At 38.5% G+C, this 16,299-nt stretch overlaps 2 protein-coding genes across 2 annotated transcripts in view; one reads left to right on the forward strand and one right to left on the reverse strand.

Moving 5' to 3' along the window:
- Nucleotides 1-3,620, reverse strand: part of NHLRC2 (NHL repeat containing 2) — a 2,274,872-nt gene extending 2,271,252 nt beyond the window's left edge. Inside the window, exon 1 of the mRNA XM_044055938.1 lies at nucleotides 3,440-3,620. Within this exon, the coding sequence (XP_043911873.1) occupies nucleotides 3,440-3,605 (166 nt within the window). The 5' untranslated portion in view covers nucleotides 3,606-3,620. The remainder of the gene's footprint in view (nucleotides 1-3,439) is intronic.
- Nucleotides 3,621-4,150: 530 nt separating this feature from the next.
- Nucleotides 4,151-16,299, forward strand: part of DCLRE1A (DNA cross-link repair 1A) — a 1,235,225-nt gene continuing 1,223,076 nt past the window's right edge. Inside the window, exon 1 of the mRNA XM_044055939.1 lies at nucleotides 4,151-5,165. Coding sequence (XP_043911874.1) covers nucleotides 4,751-5,165 — 415 coding nt within the window. The 5' untranslated portion in view covers nucleotides 4,151-4,750. The remainder of the gene's footprint in view (nucleotides 5,166-16,299) is intronic.

Consider the following 16,299-nt stretch of genomic DNA (forward strand, 5'->3'; position numbering starts at 1 on the left):
AGAAGTCTAAACCTCAAGATGCACGCACTCGAAACTCTCCTTAGCATGGAGAACATTGATATCTGTGCAGTAACAGAAACCTGGTTCAAGGCTCCCTAGAGCACCCCAGCACTACCAGGTTATACCTCATACCATGCTTTTCGGCCCCAAAACTTGGACCGAACCACAAAAGGAGGGGAAGTATCAATATTCGTCAAAGATACCCACACCACCAGGTTGGTGGCACAGCACGAAGCATCAGAGACTATCCATGTGCAACTAACAGTGGGTAAAACTGCCTTCCAGTTTATAGCCTGCTACAGACCACCCTCCCAAACCCAGGACCCCACTTGGCCTTCTTGAGAACACTGGAAAATATGAAGGCCTCTCCAAACACCATTATACTGGGTGACTTCAACTACCCAAACAAAGACTGGGAGCATTACTCTAGCTCCAACACCCTAGCCCAAAGGTTCCTAGAATTTATAAACTCAAATGCTATGGAACAACTTGTTACCACTCCCACAAGAGGGGAAAACATACTGGACCTGATCATCACCAACATGGGGACTCTATGCTCCAGACCAGAAGTGTATCCCTCACTGGCAAGATCAGACCATAAACTAATCTCACTGGATATTCACATCCCAACCCTACCCCCTGCCCAGAAAACCCCAGTGAAAAACTTCTCTAAAGCAAATTTCACATTCCTCAAAACTGAGGTGGAATCCTTCAAAGCCCCCAAGCCTGCAGAAAATATGGCCCAGACTGCAGAATCCTTTATAAATGCATTCTATGAACACCTTCAGGAATGCATGGATCATGCAATCCCAAATAAAACCAAGACCCAATCCTCCAAAGGCAGATGTCCTGTCTGGTGGACCCCAGCCATAAACAAATTATACCATAGAAGGAGGAAGCTACTACATGATAGAGCAAAATCCCAAAAAGGGAAGGCATCTCTGATCAGTATTAGCAAAAATCTACGGGCACTCATAAAATTGTCTAAGGCCAGCTTCAAGAGAAAAATTGCACAGGACACTAAGGATAATCACAAGGTTTTCTTTAGTTATGTTAGGAGCCTGGGTGGGAATTCCCAGATATGCTCAGAAATAGTCCAAAATGACAAAAAAATACATCGAACCCACAGACATTGCCAACATCCTAGCTGACAGGTTCAGCGCAAACTCCCCCCCTCCCCACCAAAAGGGCAAATATCTATCCCAGCAGAGTGCTGCCCCCCTGACATCTCAGATGCTCAGGTAAGAGCCGCCCTCTCCAAAGCAAAAAACACAGCATCAATGGGACCAGACGGTGTCCCGGGCTGCGTCCTACATGAACTCCAAGAAGAGCTAAACCCAAAAATAAAACTACTGTTCAATCTCAGTCTTACTACAGGATATGTACCCAAAGAGTGGCGTACAGCAACAGTGGTCCCTGTCCACAAAGGTGGTGCCTCAACGGATGCTGGAAACTATCGCCCCATAAGCCTGACTAGCTTGGTCTGCAAAGCTATGGAAAGGATCATCATGGACCTCATAAATAAAGATATTGGGGACCTACAGACACTGGATCCTACCCAGTTTGGCTTTGTTAAGGGCAGATCCTGCCTCTTAAACCTGGTTGATTTCTTTGAAACCGTCACCAAGGCCATTGACGAGGGGAAGGTGGTCCACACAGCCTACCTGGACCTCTCAAAAGCCTTCGATACAATACCCCACTCGGGCATTAGAGATAAGCTCACCAGCTTAAATATAAACCCTTATATGTCACTAGATGGGTTGTAAACTGGCTCAAGAACAGAACCCACATGGTTAGAATTGCTGGAGCCATGTCAGACTCCAAACCAGTTACAAGTGGCATCCCACAAGGCTCAGTCCTGGGACCTCTCTTGTTCGGTATATATTTCGGGTACAGGCCAACACGGAAGGACTGTGGCTGACCAAGTTCGCAGATGACTGCAAACTGGGCACCATAATCGACTCTCCAGCCGATACAAGCATCCTCCAAAAAGGCCTCATAGAAACAGACAACTGATGCCAGAGCCATGGCCTCAAGCTAAATGCCAAAAAGTGTATAGTCATCCCCTTTGGCAAAAACAAAGTGCCCACAAATTACCACATAGGTGGTATTCCATTAAGTACAGAAGAAGTAATTAGAGACCAGGGGACCCAAGTTGATAGCAATCTCTCATTTGACAACCACGTGGCCAAAGTGGTTAGAAAAACATTTTATATAGCCCAGCTAATCATGAAGGGATTCACATCTAGATCAGGGGAGGTCATCGTGCCTCTTTACTCATCCCTCATCAGGCCCATAATTGAGTACAATGCCCCTTTTGGGATGTACCTTACCAGACACCTGCAGCAACTGGAAAGACCCCAAAAGTACCTCACCAAGAGGATCAAAGGGCTCAAACAGATGCCATATGCTGCCAGATTAAAGAAACTCCAGCTCTACTCAGTGGCATACCGCCTGCTCAGAGGCGATCTGTGCCTGACGTATAAAGCCATCGGAATTAATGGACATGCTGCACCTCAGAAAATCCAAATCCCATCGAGCTACCACTCGAGAGACTTGAACCTCAGCACTGAAATAAATAGGACATGCTGGAGGGACAGATTCATAACCCAGAGGCTCCCTTCACTCTGGAATAAAATCCCAGTCCAGGTTAGGCAGAGTCCCTCATTGACTCTCTTCAAGAGGAATCTTGATGAGTGGATGGGAGATCGTAGGTTTACCCCGGGTATCACTTCTGTGTCACTGTTAGTGAGAGGCACAGTATGCTAACCTCAAAAAAGGGCATAGCAAAATTAATTTAAAATGGGTGGCGAAAGCCAAACACACTCTGGCTAGGGTTATAAATGCCCTAGGGCAGATAGCCTAGTATGAACCTATAAACTAATCACAAAGTAACTTTATAACACACTTGCTCAAGGAATACATATAACGGAGTATGTTTATGCAAGTGCCTGCCCTCATCTTGAAAGTAGAAATTTAAGATAAACCATGTTGCTAGGTTGTAATAGTTCCAAGCATCCTTAACAAAAAAGAAGACCGAGAAGTTAAAAAAGGTTGTATTCACACGCAATGATCAATTAGTAGCCACATTTTAATCTCACGTAAAAGCATAAGTTCTGTATGTAGTTGGGACTGTATCAAAACACAGTCAGCTGCTAGTTCTAAGGTGTTTCTGCATAACATGAGATCAGATTATCCAAAATGTAGGTGCAATAGTTTACTGTGGGCTTCATTCACAAGAAACAGTATGTAGACAACTTTATCATTCCTTAGCATTAAGAAGGCAAACTCTAGAAAGCAAATTTCATACTTCGTAATATATGCACCGGCTGTTAAATGAAGTGTTAACTACTGGGAATTTCGCAAGTTGGGGACTATGCCTGCTCCTTAAGTAAGTTTTCAAACTCTGCTCCTATTTATCAAACTTCAGCTACCTCACCTGCTGCAAACTCAGGAACTGTTCGATCATTCTGCCTGTTGTCTACCTTCGTCAGATACTGATAAATTAAGTTTTCTTTATCCTCATTGCTATTAGCATCCATCAAAGCATAATCAAGTTGGCTTTGCACTGGAAGCAGTGCTGAAAGAGTGCATGGTAACGCCATATTCACGCTTTGACAGCTGAGCCAGGAGGTGACTATTTCATGGCAGTTGTACTGAAACAGCAGATTCATCATAATAGTTCCAAATTAAAAGCAGACTTCTGCTCTTTTTCAATAATTTTTAAATAAATAATGTAATTATTTTGGGGGACTGAAGTTCTGCAATGGTAATTGCGTAAAAATTAAAATGTAGAATATGCGTGCCTAAAGTCGTGCTGTGTTTTACTTTTAGCCCTAGCTATTTTCATTAAACGGATCCCTGATTCAACAGGGGGTTATGGCAGCGGCATCTGTCCACAGCCGTTGTTAGGATATAAATATTTGTAAGCCTAATAATTTGTCAGTTCTGAGATTATTTCTGAAATGCAAACTAGCCATTTTCCATTATTAACATTTAACCCCCCCTCTTCTCAGAATCTTTTTATTATTATTTTACAGCATGAATATTTGCGATTATACCGGCACAAGTTGTTCTAAACAGCTAATGTAAAAATTTAGTTATTTGTTTTAAATGCCATAGTTTGTAGCTCAAAATGCACATTCCCTTTTTTTCTGAATGACGAATCTGCGACTTATGCACTGTGAGTTTAGGAGTGGAATAGTTCAGTGCTGCTAAAATTGTGTTTACTGGGGATATTGGATATACATTGTAGACATGCTACCGTTGTCTGAAAACGTAGTGTGCAGTAGAGAAATACGGACCTTATTATGAAGCTTGAATGCGAGTTAAGATTAAACACCGTGTTTAGTATTTTTTGAATTTCTTTTGGCGGTAAATACGGAGTAAGGAGTGGAGCAGTGCTGTGGTTACCAATGGTCATTGGCATATCGGTCCGTCACTGTTAAAGAAACTAACAATTAGGAATCAGAAGGTATATGGCAGGAGCTAAGGGCTTTTTGTAGCTCTCAGTTTTGGTAGCGATAGTTTGGTGGCTGTGCATTTATTGAACGAGGGTATGTTATGTAACAGCAACATGATATCAAAGCAAGTTTTGGAGATGGATTGGGAAAAATCTGGCAGTGGGGAAGAATTAATAGCTGCTTGTGTGATTAGTTTCGTAAAGAAATGCAAGTGATCACACATGAACGTTTTTGTTTTGCCGTAAAAAATTGCACTTTATAAGGCTGAAAGTATAAGACTCGATACAATGTCTGAAGATGCTTTGGAAGAAAATATATGGGGCTATAAATCACTCAGAAAACCAAAAGTGCCAGATACACAATCAAGTAAATTTAATGGGAAAGGGTCTGATGCTAAACAGAAAGGCAAACCAAAGTCTAACTCAAGAGCCAATTCAAATAAAAAAAATAAAGGATACTGTGAAGGGCGAAAGGCCAGCCAGAAGCTCTTGACCTCTAATGACCACAAAGAAGATGTTTTAGCAGAAGAAATGAAAAATGAGCAATCTCAAACCAATGATGTGTCTCAAACACCCAAGAATGCTAGACCTCTTTTGGATGGACACTGCCCTGTTTGTCAGATGCCATTCTTTATATTATTGGTACAAACCCCTCGATGGCATGTGTCTGAATGTTTAGAAACACCTGGGTATTCTGAGATTGGTAAGAGTTGTATAATATTGTCATTATTTTGTCCACAAATGAAGTTTATTGGCTTTTGTAGCTGTTATTTCATGCAAATGTATGCTATATTGCATGCCGTAGTCAAACTGATGAGTGCTGTGCTGTTAGGATTCTAAAACCTAGAGAGAAATTATGTCAATATTCTCATAGCTTCTACTTTGTACTACAAAAAAAAAAAAAAAAAACTTTCTGGACTGACCATATCTGTAACTCTGAAATGTATTAAGCCAAGTAAAGAAATTTTACATAAGTTTCCTCAGGTGATATAATTTATTTATTTTATTTTACATTTGACTGGGATAATTTATTTGGATTTATGTCCATTTTCAGTAGAGTCCTGGGGAGATAAGCTCCAAGGGATTACTAGACTACTAACATACAGGTACTAGTTGTTATACAGTTAAATACTACAAATTTTAAACAGTTCAGGAATCTTCACAGTTTATACAAAAAACATGTTACAAGCATTAGATAAGATATTTTAGATTTTATGTACAAGACTTCATTAGTAACTAGAAAGTAAATGCGTACTTTAAGTTTCAACAGTTCAGCAATGCTCACAGTTTAAACAGTACTTGTTGCCTGCCTTAGGTAGGATGCTTTTAGAATTATATGCAGAAGAATTTAACTAGGTATTTTAAGTTATCTCTACCAGGATAAGATATGTTTTTGCCAAGGATAGGCCTTGATCTAAAAAGACACAGAGCAGGAATTAGGTCTTAAGAGAGGGTATTTGGGATATCGTATGAGATTAGTCTGGATTTGTACAGGGACATAACCAATGGGTTTTAAGATAGAGTTTCAGATTGTGTTTAAAAAGTGTAAATGAAGACAGTGATGTAAGTATATGGGGGAGTTGGTTCCAATACTTTCCAACTGCATTTGAAAACAGAGCATCTCCTGCCATGTTATTAGATTTGCATTTTGATACAAGTAGTTTATTAGAGGAGTGTAAAGTTGAAAGGTTCTTATATTGGGTAATGAGACTAGCAAGTATTGGGCGGTTGGAAAAGGGTTTTGTGCGCAATGGTGAGTTTAAAGTGAATCTGATTCAGAAGCTCTAACCAGCCTAATTGTTTCAGATTATGGCAGTGATGGGTCCTAAAGGAGGAAGCAGTAACAAATCTGGCAATGCTATTGTAAGCGTTGGCTAGCTTGTTGAGGTTATTTTTTGATAAGTTGGTATATATGGAAGAAGCATAAAGAAGTGTGGAGATAAGGTGGGAATAGGCAATAGTGGTTCTGGCTAGTGGGGAGAGAAAGGGTTTTATCCTATAGAGGGAGCCTAGTTTCCTGTTGACAGTTTTTATGGTATTGTTGATATGGGTTTCAAAGTTCAAGTTGTTATCCATGGTTACCCCTAGAAGTTTAGTTGTTGGATCGGGAGATATGAGTGTACCATTATTGGATAAGACTGAAAAGTTCATTGGGAGTGATTTATGTGTAGGAGTAAATCCGACCATAAGCTAATTACCCTAGATATCCACATCCTGCCCCCACCCCCCATTAAGGAAACCATGGTAAAAAAAAATTCTCCAAAGCCAACTTCATGCTTCTTAAGACAGAAGTGGTGAACTTCATGACACCCATGCAGATGGACAATACATTTATGACTACTGAATCCTATACAATTGCACTTTATAAGCACTTACATGAGTGCATGGGTCGTGCTATCCCAAACAGAACCAAGACGCTATCCTCCAAAAAAAGGAAGCCAATCTGGTGATCCCCTGCCATAAACAAACTGTACAACAGAAGGAAGAAACTGTTGCAAAAGAGAGTAAAATCCCATGAGTGGAGGAGCTCCCTAGTCAGCCTCAGTAAGAAGCTGCGATCCCTGATAAAATTCTCCAAAGCTAGTTACGAAAACAAAATCGCCACTGATTCTAAGGACAGCCACAAAGCATTCTATAGCTTTGTGAAGAATCTCAATGGCAACACTCATATCTGCTCCGAGTTGCAGCACAATGGCACTAAATATACAGACCCAAATGATATTGCCAACATCCTGGCAGATAGGTTCAGTGCTAACTTTACCCCCCTCTCAATCCCTGAAGAGCCCATCTCTATACCGGAAGAATACAAAGTTCCTGTAATCACGGCTGCACAGGTAAAAGCCACACTCTCCAAAGCCAAGAACACAGCATCCATGGGACCAGACAGCATCCCAGGCTGCGTTCTACATGAACTACAGAACGAACTGGCACCCCACCTAAGTACCATGTTCAATCATAGCTCACCTTAGGCTTTGTGGAATAGCGCACAACGACGGTTATCCCACTCCACAAGGGGGAAGCCACCACGGACCCTGGGAACTACCACCCCATTAGCCTGACAAGCCTGGTCTGCAAGGCTATGGAACGTATCATCATGGAACTTATAAACAAAGACATTGGTAATCTCTAAACTCTGGACCCCACCCAGTTCGGGTTTATAAAAGGCAGATCATGTCTCCTAAACCTGATAGACATATTTGAAGCAGTCACCAAAGCCGTAGACAAGGGTAAGGTGGTTCACACAGCCTATCTAGATCTTGCCAAGGCTTTCGACACCATCCCCCATTCTGGAATTATAGATAAATTCACTAAACTAGGTATAAATCCCTATGTCACAAGATGGGTTGCCAACTGGCTCACTGACAGAACCCACACTGAAAGTAGCAGACTCCAAATCCGACTTCAGACCAGTGACAAGTAGAGTACCACAGGGTTCAGTCCTGGGTCCTCTCCTGTTTGGTATCTACTTCTCTGAAGTACAGGCTAACACAGAAGGTCTTTGGCTAACGAAGTTCGTAGATGACTGCAAACTAGGAACCATAATCGAAACTCCTAACGATGTGGACATCCTACAAAAGGGCCTCACTAAGACAGATGCCTGGTGTCAAAGCCATGGCCTCAAGCTCAATGCCAAAAAGTGCATTGTCATCCCCTTTGGTAAAAACTCTGTACCCATGAACTACAGCATAGGCAGTAGTATACTTAACACCGAAAGTGTGATAAGAGACCTTGGGACACAGGTGGACAGTAGTCTCTCCTTTGATAATCGTATCGCCACACTAGTCAGGAAATCCTTCTACGTGCCACACCTCATCACAAAAGGTTTCTCATCCAGAAAAAAAGAAGTCATTGTTCCCCTCTACGCATCACTCATTAGACCCGTTATAGAGTACAACACCCCTTTTGGTATGTACCTCACAAGACATGTACAACAACTGGAAAGGCTGCAGAAATACCTCACAAAGAGGATTACCGGCCTCAAACAGATGCCCTACGCAGACAGTCTAAAAAAACTCCAGCTTTACTCCGTCGCATATCGCCTACTCAGGGGTGATCTCTGCCTAAAGCTATGTCAAACCCAGAGCTGTTGGACATGCTCCACTTAAAGAAATCCCAATCCCTCCGAGCTACACGCTCTAGGGACCTAAACCTTGTTACCACAATAAACAGAATATGTTGAAGGGATAGATTCCTGTCCCAGAGACTTCTCATACTCTGGAATAAACTACCTATCTATATCAACCAAAGCTCCTCATCCTCATTAGCACTCTTTAAGAAAAATCTTGATTGGATGGGAAATAGGAAATTCACCCCGGGGATCACCTCTGTGGCTCTGTTCAACAGTGGCACAGGAAAATAATTTTCTTGGTTGGAAAAAGCCAGGGTACCTTTTTGGCTAGGCTTGTATAGACCCTAGGGCCGATAGCCCTAGTACCTACCTATGAACCTATAAGGAGTGAAGAGGAGGAGTTTTTTTGGGGGGTTCATGAGGAGGCAGCATTGTAGAAACCAATTTTGTTTTATTGAACATTTTGTCTGAGTTAGAGTCTGTAGTTGGGATTGAGATTTAGCTGAGCAGATTGTTGTTGAAATCATCTGCGTATTGTGCACAGTTAAAGGAATAGCTAGGTTGAGGTCATTGATAAATATTGAGAAAAGGAGGGGGCCCAATATAGAGCCCTGAGGAACACCTAGGGTAACTGGGAGATGGGATGAGCGGTTGTTGTCCCATAGCACTGTCTGCTGTCTATTATCAAGGTAGGACTGGAACCATTTTATAGTCTTTGTGTCCAGAGTGAAGGATTTTAGAATCTTGAGAAGTAAGTGGTGGTTGACCATGTCAAATGCTTTTGAAAGGTCAATGAAAAGTGCTGAAGTGAAAAGATTGTTGTTATGGTTTTTATTGATGCTGTCAGTGAAGGATAGGAGTGCAGTTGTACTGTGGAAAGGCCTGAAGCCATGTTGAGATTTGGCCAGTAAATTGTTCTGGAGTAGGTGGTCTAGTAACTGTCTGTGGATGTACTTTTCCATTATTTTAGCTAATGGGGAAAGTAGAGCTATGGGACGACAGTTAGAATATTCTCTGGAGTTTCAACCCTTGTGTAGGGGGATAATGTAGGAGATTTTCCAGATGGTGGGGATAGTGCTTTCTTGTATGGTTCTATTTATCAGCAGTGATACAGTATAAGCAATGACATTGGCTGCCTTTTGCAGGTAGCTGGTCAGCTAAGGGGGTAGTAGGTTTTAGTTTACTTAAGAGGTTGCAGATGAGGGAAGTTGGGACAGGTTGCAGGTTTAGAGTTGGGAGAGAGTTAGTAGTATTGGTTGGCAGGGCAGAGCTATCGGCTGTTAGTTGATTAACAGGGGTTTGGATGGTCTCAGTGAAGAAGGTATTAAAAGCATTAGCAGTTTGCTTTGGATTGTCGGAATTTGATCCTATAGGGGGTGGTGTTGTGGATTGGCCTGGTTGAAGTAGTCTGTTTATGCTAGCCCAGAACTTTTGTGGATTATTTTGGTTGGTCTGTTGAAGGTGGAAGTAAAAGATTTTTTTTATCTTCGAGTATAGCTTTCTTAGTCTCATTTCTTTTTTGCCTGAATTGTTCTTGGTCTACGGGGTTTTTAGTTGTTCTCCATAGTGCCCAAACTTTATTTCTCTGAATTTTCTGCCTGGTTTTCTTTGTAAGCCATGGGGCGGGCTTAGATTTAATTTTGATGGAATGCTTTGGTGCATGGTGGTTAAGGATTGTTAAGAATTTTGAGTTAAAGTCATTTGTTGCTTCGTCAAGTGGGAGGTATTTTATAGGTGACCAATCACATTCTTTTAGTTCAGCTTGGAAGTTATTGGGGTTAAAGTTTCTGTTGCTTCTTATTGTTTTATATATGGTTGGGTTGTGTGAGCTCGACCTTTGCCTGATTATGTAAGTGAGAGAATGGTCACTTACATCGTCAGGGAGGGTCCCTACATTATAGAGTTGTTGGTGATTATTTATTAGAATCCAGTCTAGGATGGATTCTTTGTTATTGGGTTTATTAATTCTGGTTTGGAAGTTAATTGTTTGTGAGAAGCCATTAAGGTTAATATGGGAGGTTGGTGATTCAGTAGAGCAGTCCTTCCAGTCTGTATTAAAGTCTCCAAGAGTTATTGTCTCTTGGAGAATTTTTGTTGAGAGTTCAGCAAGGATACTTTCCAGAGTGGTGATGTTGTTACCAGGGGGCAAGTAGATACATATTATATTTAGGGATTTGCTGGGATTAAGTTGACGTTTGGTGCTAATGATTTTTGCATTGTTTTCAGAAGGGGAACCAAGATACAGTATAGATATTTGTAGCTATATAAATATAAAAAACCTTTAGATCCAGTCATTAAATAACACTTCAAATCACATGACCTTATTAAACGTGATCACATGATTATAGAATTACATAGTTTCATAAAGAACACAAAAACTACTAATTTCACATTAGCCATGTGTATAAAAATCTTTGTATAAAATTACTTGTATAAATTATGTATTAAAAATGTATAGATATTTAAAAATCACGATTTATGTCTCATTCTTCTGTAAAGCCTTAAGCACTCGTTTAATGCTTACATGCTCAATCAAACTGGAACATGAATTTAAATTTGCAGCAATACAGATTATATCAGGAGATATTAGTGGTGGGGATTAAAAGCAGCTACAGAAATGCAGAGTATTGATGGATTAATAGGTATAGAGTATATAATTTATACAAATCATTTTTATATAAAGATTTTTGTACACCGCTAATGGGAAATGATTATTTTTGTGTTATTGTATTCTTTGTGAGATTATGTATTTATACGGTCATGTGATCTTCGTTTAATTCTGATTTATAAAGGATTTGATCATACTGTACTATTTCAATATTGACTTTTAGACATTGGAAGATGGGATGATATGGACAAGTGGAAATGAAAATTTCCCAGAATGGTAACCATGTCCGTTCAGAAGGCAAAGCTTCTTGGCCAAATATGCAACATTTGGAATGTATTACCTCACAAAATAAGAGATGATCACACCTATTATTGGGACCATGTGATTTGAAGTGCTATTTAATGAGTGAATCTAAAAATTAAAATATATATATATTGCCTGAGAAAATGTATGCAAAAGTTCTTGTGTGAATAAATTTCAGTGTTACAGGTACTCATGGCAAAAAAAAAAACATTTTTTTATTGTCCATTTTGCTCTTTGGGTGTTTCTGGACTTGCCCACAATCCATTCTCTTTTTATGTTTGTTCATTTGCTTTGTACTCTTTGCTTCTTTTATGCAAAAAAAAAAAAAATATATATATATATACTTTTATGGGTGAAGAATATACATGTTTGAGGTTACAGTTTCACATAAAATGTGATGTAAATACAGATTTAAAACAGTTAAAATGAATGGGATTTTAGATTATTGTAGTTTTGCACAGTGATGAAAATGTTTATAATTAAGGGTCATTCCCTCTTGGCACGCACACTGGAAGTGCCCAGCTGTACTGCTGAGTAATTCAGAAAAGGGCCAGCAGCAAATCCTATGTTCTAAGGAAATACACAAAATATATCCACTGCCTTGGGGTAAGAAAAGACCTACTTGGTTTTTAAATGCTTATTTTAAAGGGTTTTTGGAAACCGGTCACTCAGGACATACTTAAACCCACACAACAACAAAATGTGATCATATCAGAACATTCACTCCATGCTGTGCAGTACTGACATGTTATGGTAATTGAAACCTTAAGCCAGCCATTTTATGTATATAGAATGTCCAGTTTTGGCTTAAAACCATTAAAAATGCTTTTTTCTCTGTTATTTTGTGTGGTACTACATTCCAAATGTTGCTTATCTGTCTTAAGAAGCCTGAGCTTCTGAACTGTCACAATTTTGGTGAATTTTTATTTCCACTTGTGCATATCATCCCATTTTCTGATGTTGAAATAACCCGGTATCATTAAACCCCTTATTGATCAGAATTGGACCACTCGTATTTATGGCATTAGAGACTGTACTTCCAGGTAATGTAATCTATTGTTGTAATGTCTGTACTTCATTTTATTTTCCATGTAAAGTTGCACTGAAAGTTACTTTTTTTTTTTTTTGAAAGAAAACCAAATGCTACAGCAGTGTTATAGTTTAATTAAACTGTTGAACAACTGGATCAAACTATGTTGAGTTCTCAGAGTGAAACTTTTGTGGTTTGCTTATGTGCTGAAATAGTTTAGGTAACATTTACTGGTATTTCTAAATCCTGATGCTTTAAATATGATGTGATCTCTGCTGAATTTACTCTGTATGTATATTTGTTTGAGACCTACTAAAATGTAATAATTTAACCTAGCTATTCCCAACCCAGGGTAACTTGGTCATTTAGGGGATACGCAGGAAAAATTGTTGGCAGGAAAGGGTTTTTAAATATAAAAAAAATCCCATGTGTGTGCGAGAAATCTGTCCTATGATAGTCAGAATGCCTAACATATTTAGCAGCTATTCCTGAAGGTTGTGTGTCTGCGCTGTGGGCCTGTGGCGTACGTCGGAACTTTGTGTGAAAGGGGCTACTGTATTTATGAGGGTTTACACATCTTACAGGAAAAGAAGAAACAACAAAAAAAATTTCTGGATGGTGATGAATTGTCTTCTTTAAAGAAGTTATAACTGCTCTTTCTAAGTAATTAAATTATAACGATGAGTTGTGCATTTCTTTAACGGTCTCAGTATGAGAATTAGATGAGCCAGCAAAACCAGTGCAGCCTTCAGTTGGTACCATTTTCAAACAAGCTCTGGCTTCACAGTTGGATCATGTTCATTGGATGTTATAGTCTGTGAGCGTAATGCTTGTTAATAAGGTGTAGATATGGTAGTGTTAGTCTTTTTGTGTTTTTTGTGGATTTCGAGAAGTTATGATTATTTTGTGTAAGTGAATAGTTAATTTAAATCATAGTTGCGTTTTAAGTTTCATGTTTCAGACTAGTAACATGCTCAGCTAAATTTAGCATCCTTATTTTTTTCCACATGTGAGTGCCCAAAACCTACTGCTTCAGGGAGAACTGTTAGCCTCTTGCATTAAGGCTCCGAAACAAAGCCAAAGAACTTTTTAATGCTGTCTACAGAGCGTTGACACGTTTACATATTTTATTAACTATTATAATTATTATTAATTATTTTATTAAGTACGTACCCACTCAAAGAACACCCCTAAATTCCAGAATTATTTTAATCATATATTGATGGTGTGTAGATTACTGATACTTCAAGATCAGTATGTTTCCTGTTCCATTAAACTATGTCTTGCTTCTTGGCACGTTAGTTATCGAGACCTGCCATATTGATGTAATTGTGCAGTGTGTGTTCTTCATCGCAGAAACACACGTTCGTTGTTTAAATACAATGACTCCGTGACATTGTAGTCTGTAGAAGCTGTATCAGTAAATGACCCTGGATTGTGCAAATTCATGCATGCTGTTTTATATTTATTTTAGCTTTTCTTCAGAGATGGTGAACTAAACTAAAATAATTTTTTGGAATTAAGTCTCTCATTTTCATCAGTTGCTGTGTCTTAATTTTCTGCCTTACTTCAAGTGTCAGAGACTTGCCAGTTCAGTGTCACTGTTTGCTGTTCATTAGTGGCAAAAAGAACAGAAATCTGAGTGAACCACACACACACGTGTGTGTGTGTGTGTGTGTGTGTGTGTGTGTGTGTGTGTGTGTGTGTGTGTGTGCACTTCTCTCAGATTTCTATTCTTTTTTTCTAATCATCATAAGCTTTCTATGTTTACCAAGAGAACAACTGTTCCCTATTTGGGAAGATGATGGGTATAAACTGTTGATTGGTGATGGGCCTCTAGTCTGGGATCTACATGTTCTGCTATAAATTTTGCTGCAGGTGTGGCTGTTAATTTTAACAAGTGTCTTGTGAAATAGCACTTTGGTTAGAGTTCAGCTGTAACTTCTATCAAGTAAGTGCACATCATTTTTTTTCTGATTTGAATGTGAGTTGTTGGCTGTTATACAATTCAGGAAGGCAAGCAGATTTATAAATGGTGTGGACAGCATTTATTTACATTTATTTATTTATTCATCTGTATTTATTTACATTTATGTAAATGTAAACAGTATCAGTACATGGACTGAGATCTGTCAGATGTACAAGGTGGCTTTAGAAGCAAAGGTGTCAAAGATCAAATTGCCAACATCCAGTAGAATGAATGAATAATGGAAATGGAGATAAATATACTAGTAACACACTGAATCGCCGTTGTACAGGAACCAATAAAGGCTGTCCCACAAAGCACTGAGGAAAAATAACTGTTGGTTTAACAGACTCTTCAGTCCCAAAGAATATATTCAAGAAAACACCAAAAAACGTTAAAGGCGAACCTCAGAAAATTTATTATTTAGCGCTTTCATTTCCACAAAACGGAAACTTCATCAGAATAAACTGCCATTGTTGCAAACATACATATATATATATATATATATATATATATATATATATATATATATACACACAACATTTTAATTAAGTAATTTACTCAATTTAGTCATTGAACTCAAAAAACATACATTTAAAGGAACATGGTATCATTAAAAACACATAATATCATTGAACAAAACATGCTATCCTTGTTTAACCCATTCAGCCTACTAAAATTTAGTATATTTAATGTAAAACAGTACATACAACAAAAATATATACCAAAAATATTTTGCACCCATGTTTTGAAAAACAGAAACAAACTGAAATTCACTAAATGCCCTAAGAAGGACTTTAATGACCAAAAAAAAAAAAAACTTAGTAAAATTGAATTAAATTGAATTAAAATAACTAGTAAATGGCATAAGCAAAAATAAAAATATATATCATGTAAACAAGTAATGTTCATAAAATGAATGTAATGTTCATGTACATATAAATCTGCGTATAATGTTAGTGTTGAAATGTTATACCACGTAAGTAAAAGTAAAAATAATAATAATAATACACGAGTAAAAAGATGTTATGAATTGATATTGTAAAACAAGCAACAGTGATAACATCACATTCACTTTTTATTTGTTGACACAATCTCTTATTAAATTCAGTTTTATAATTTTTGTTAATTATAATTTTTATTATTATGTTTATCTTTTGATTTTATTGGCTCTTAATTTCAAGGCCGGTATGAGTGATATATGGTCGTTCAGCCCTGGGGGTATATTGGAATCCAGCCTCAGTTGCCAGATAAGTTCTCTGTAACTGAGCTGGTTTTCCCAATCCCCCCCCTCTATTGTCTTTGGGCAACTTTTCCAAAATCCAGAACTTAAAATTGGCATCCTTACAAATTTGTGTATGCCGATAAAGGGCATTCGTCTCTTTTTTCCTTTTGACATCATACATATGTTCATAAATTCTCTGACGTAAAAGCCTTTCTGTCTTGCCCACATAGTAGCTCCAACATGACGTACAGTAAGCCAAATATACTACTCCACTACTATAACATGTACAATAATGTTTTGCTTTTAATGTAATTGGTATAGTGGGTAGTACTATATCCTCTATATTGGCAATGAATGTACATTGGGGGCACCTCCCACATCGATATGTACCTTTTTTCTTGGTGTCCGTCTCTTGTTTGTTCTTCTCAAAAATATTTTTGAGATTTGGCCCCCTTCTAAAACTATAGCATAAATGCCTGTCAAATATACCTAATGTGTTAGGCATACTTTTAAAGATGTCCCATGTCTTATTGATAACTTTTCTTATTAAATTAGTATTGACATTATATGTCGTGACAAAGAAAGGTATGTCTGAAAACTTACTGGAAATTGCATAGGTATTAGGATTTGAACTGA

The sequence above is a fragment of the Protopterus annectens genome, chromosome 14.part0 (genome assembly GCF_019279795.1).
Source record: "Protopterus annectens isolate FY-2018-M chromosome 14.part0, PAN1.0, whole genome shotgun sequence".
Classification (NCBI taxonomy): Eukaryota; Metazoa; Chordata; order Ceratodontiformes; family Protopteridae; genus Protopterus; species Protopterus annectens.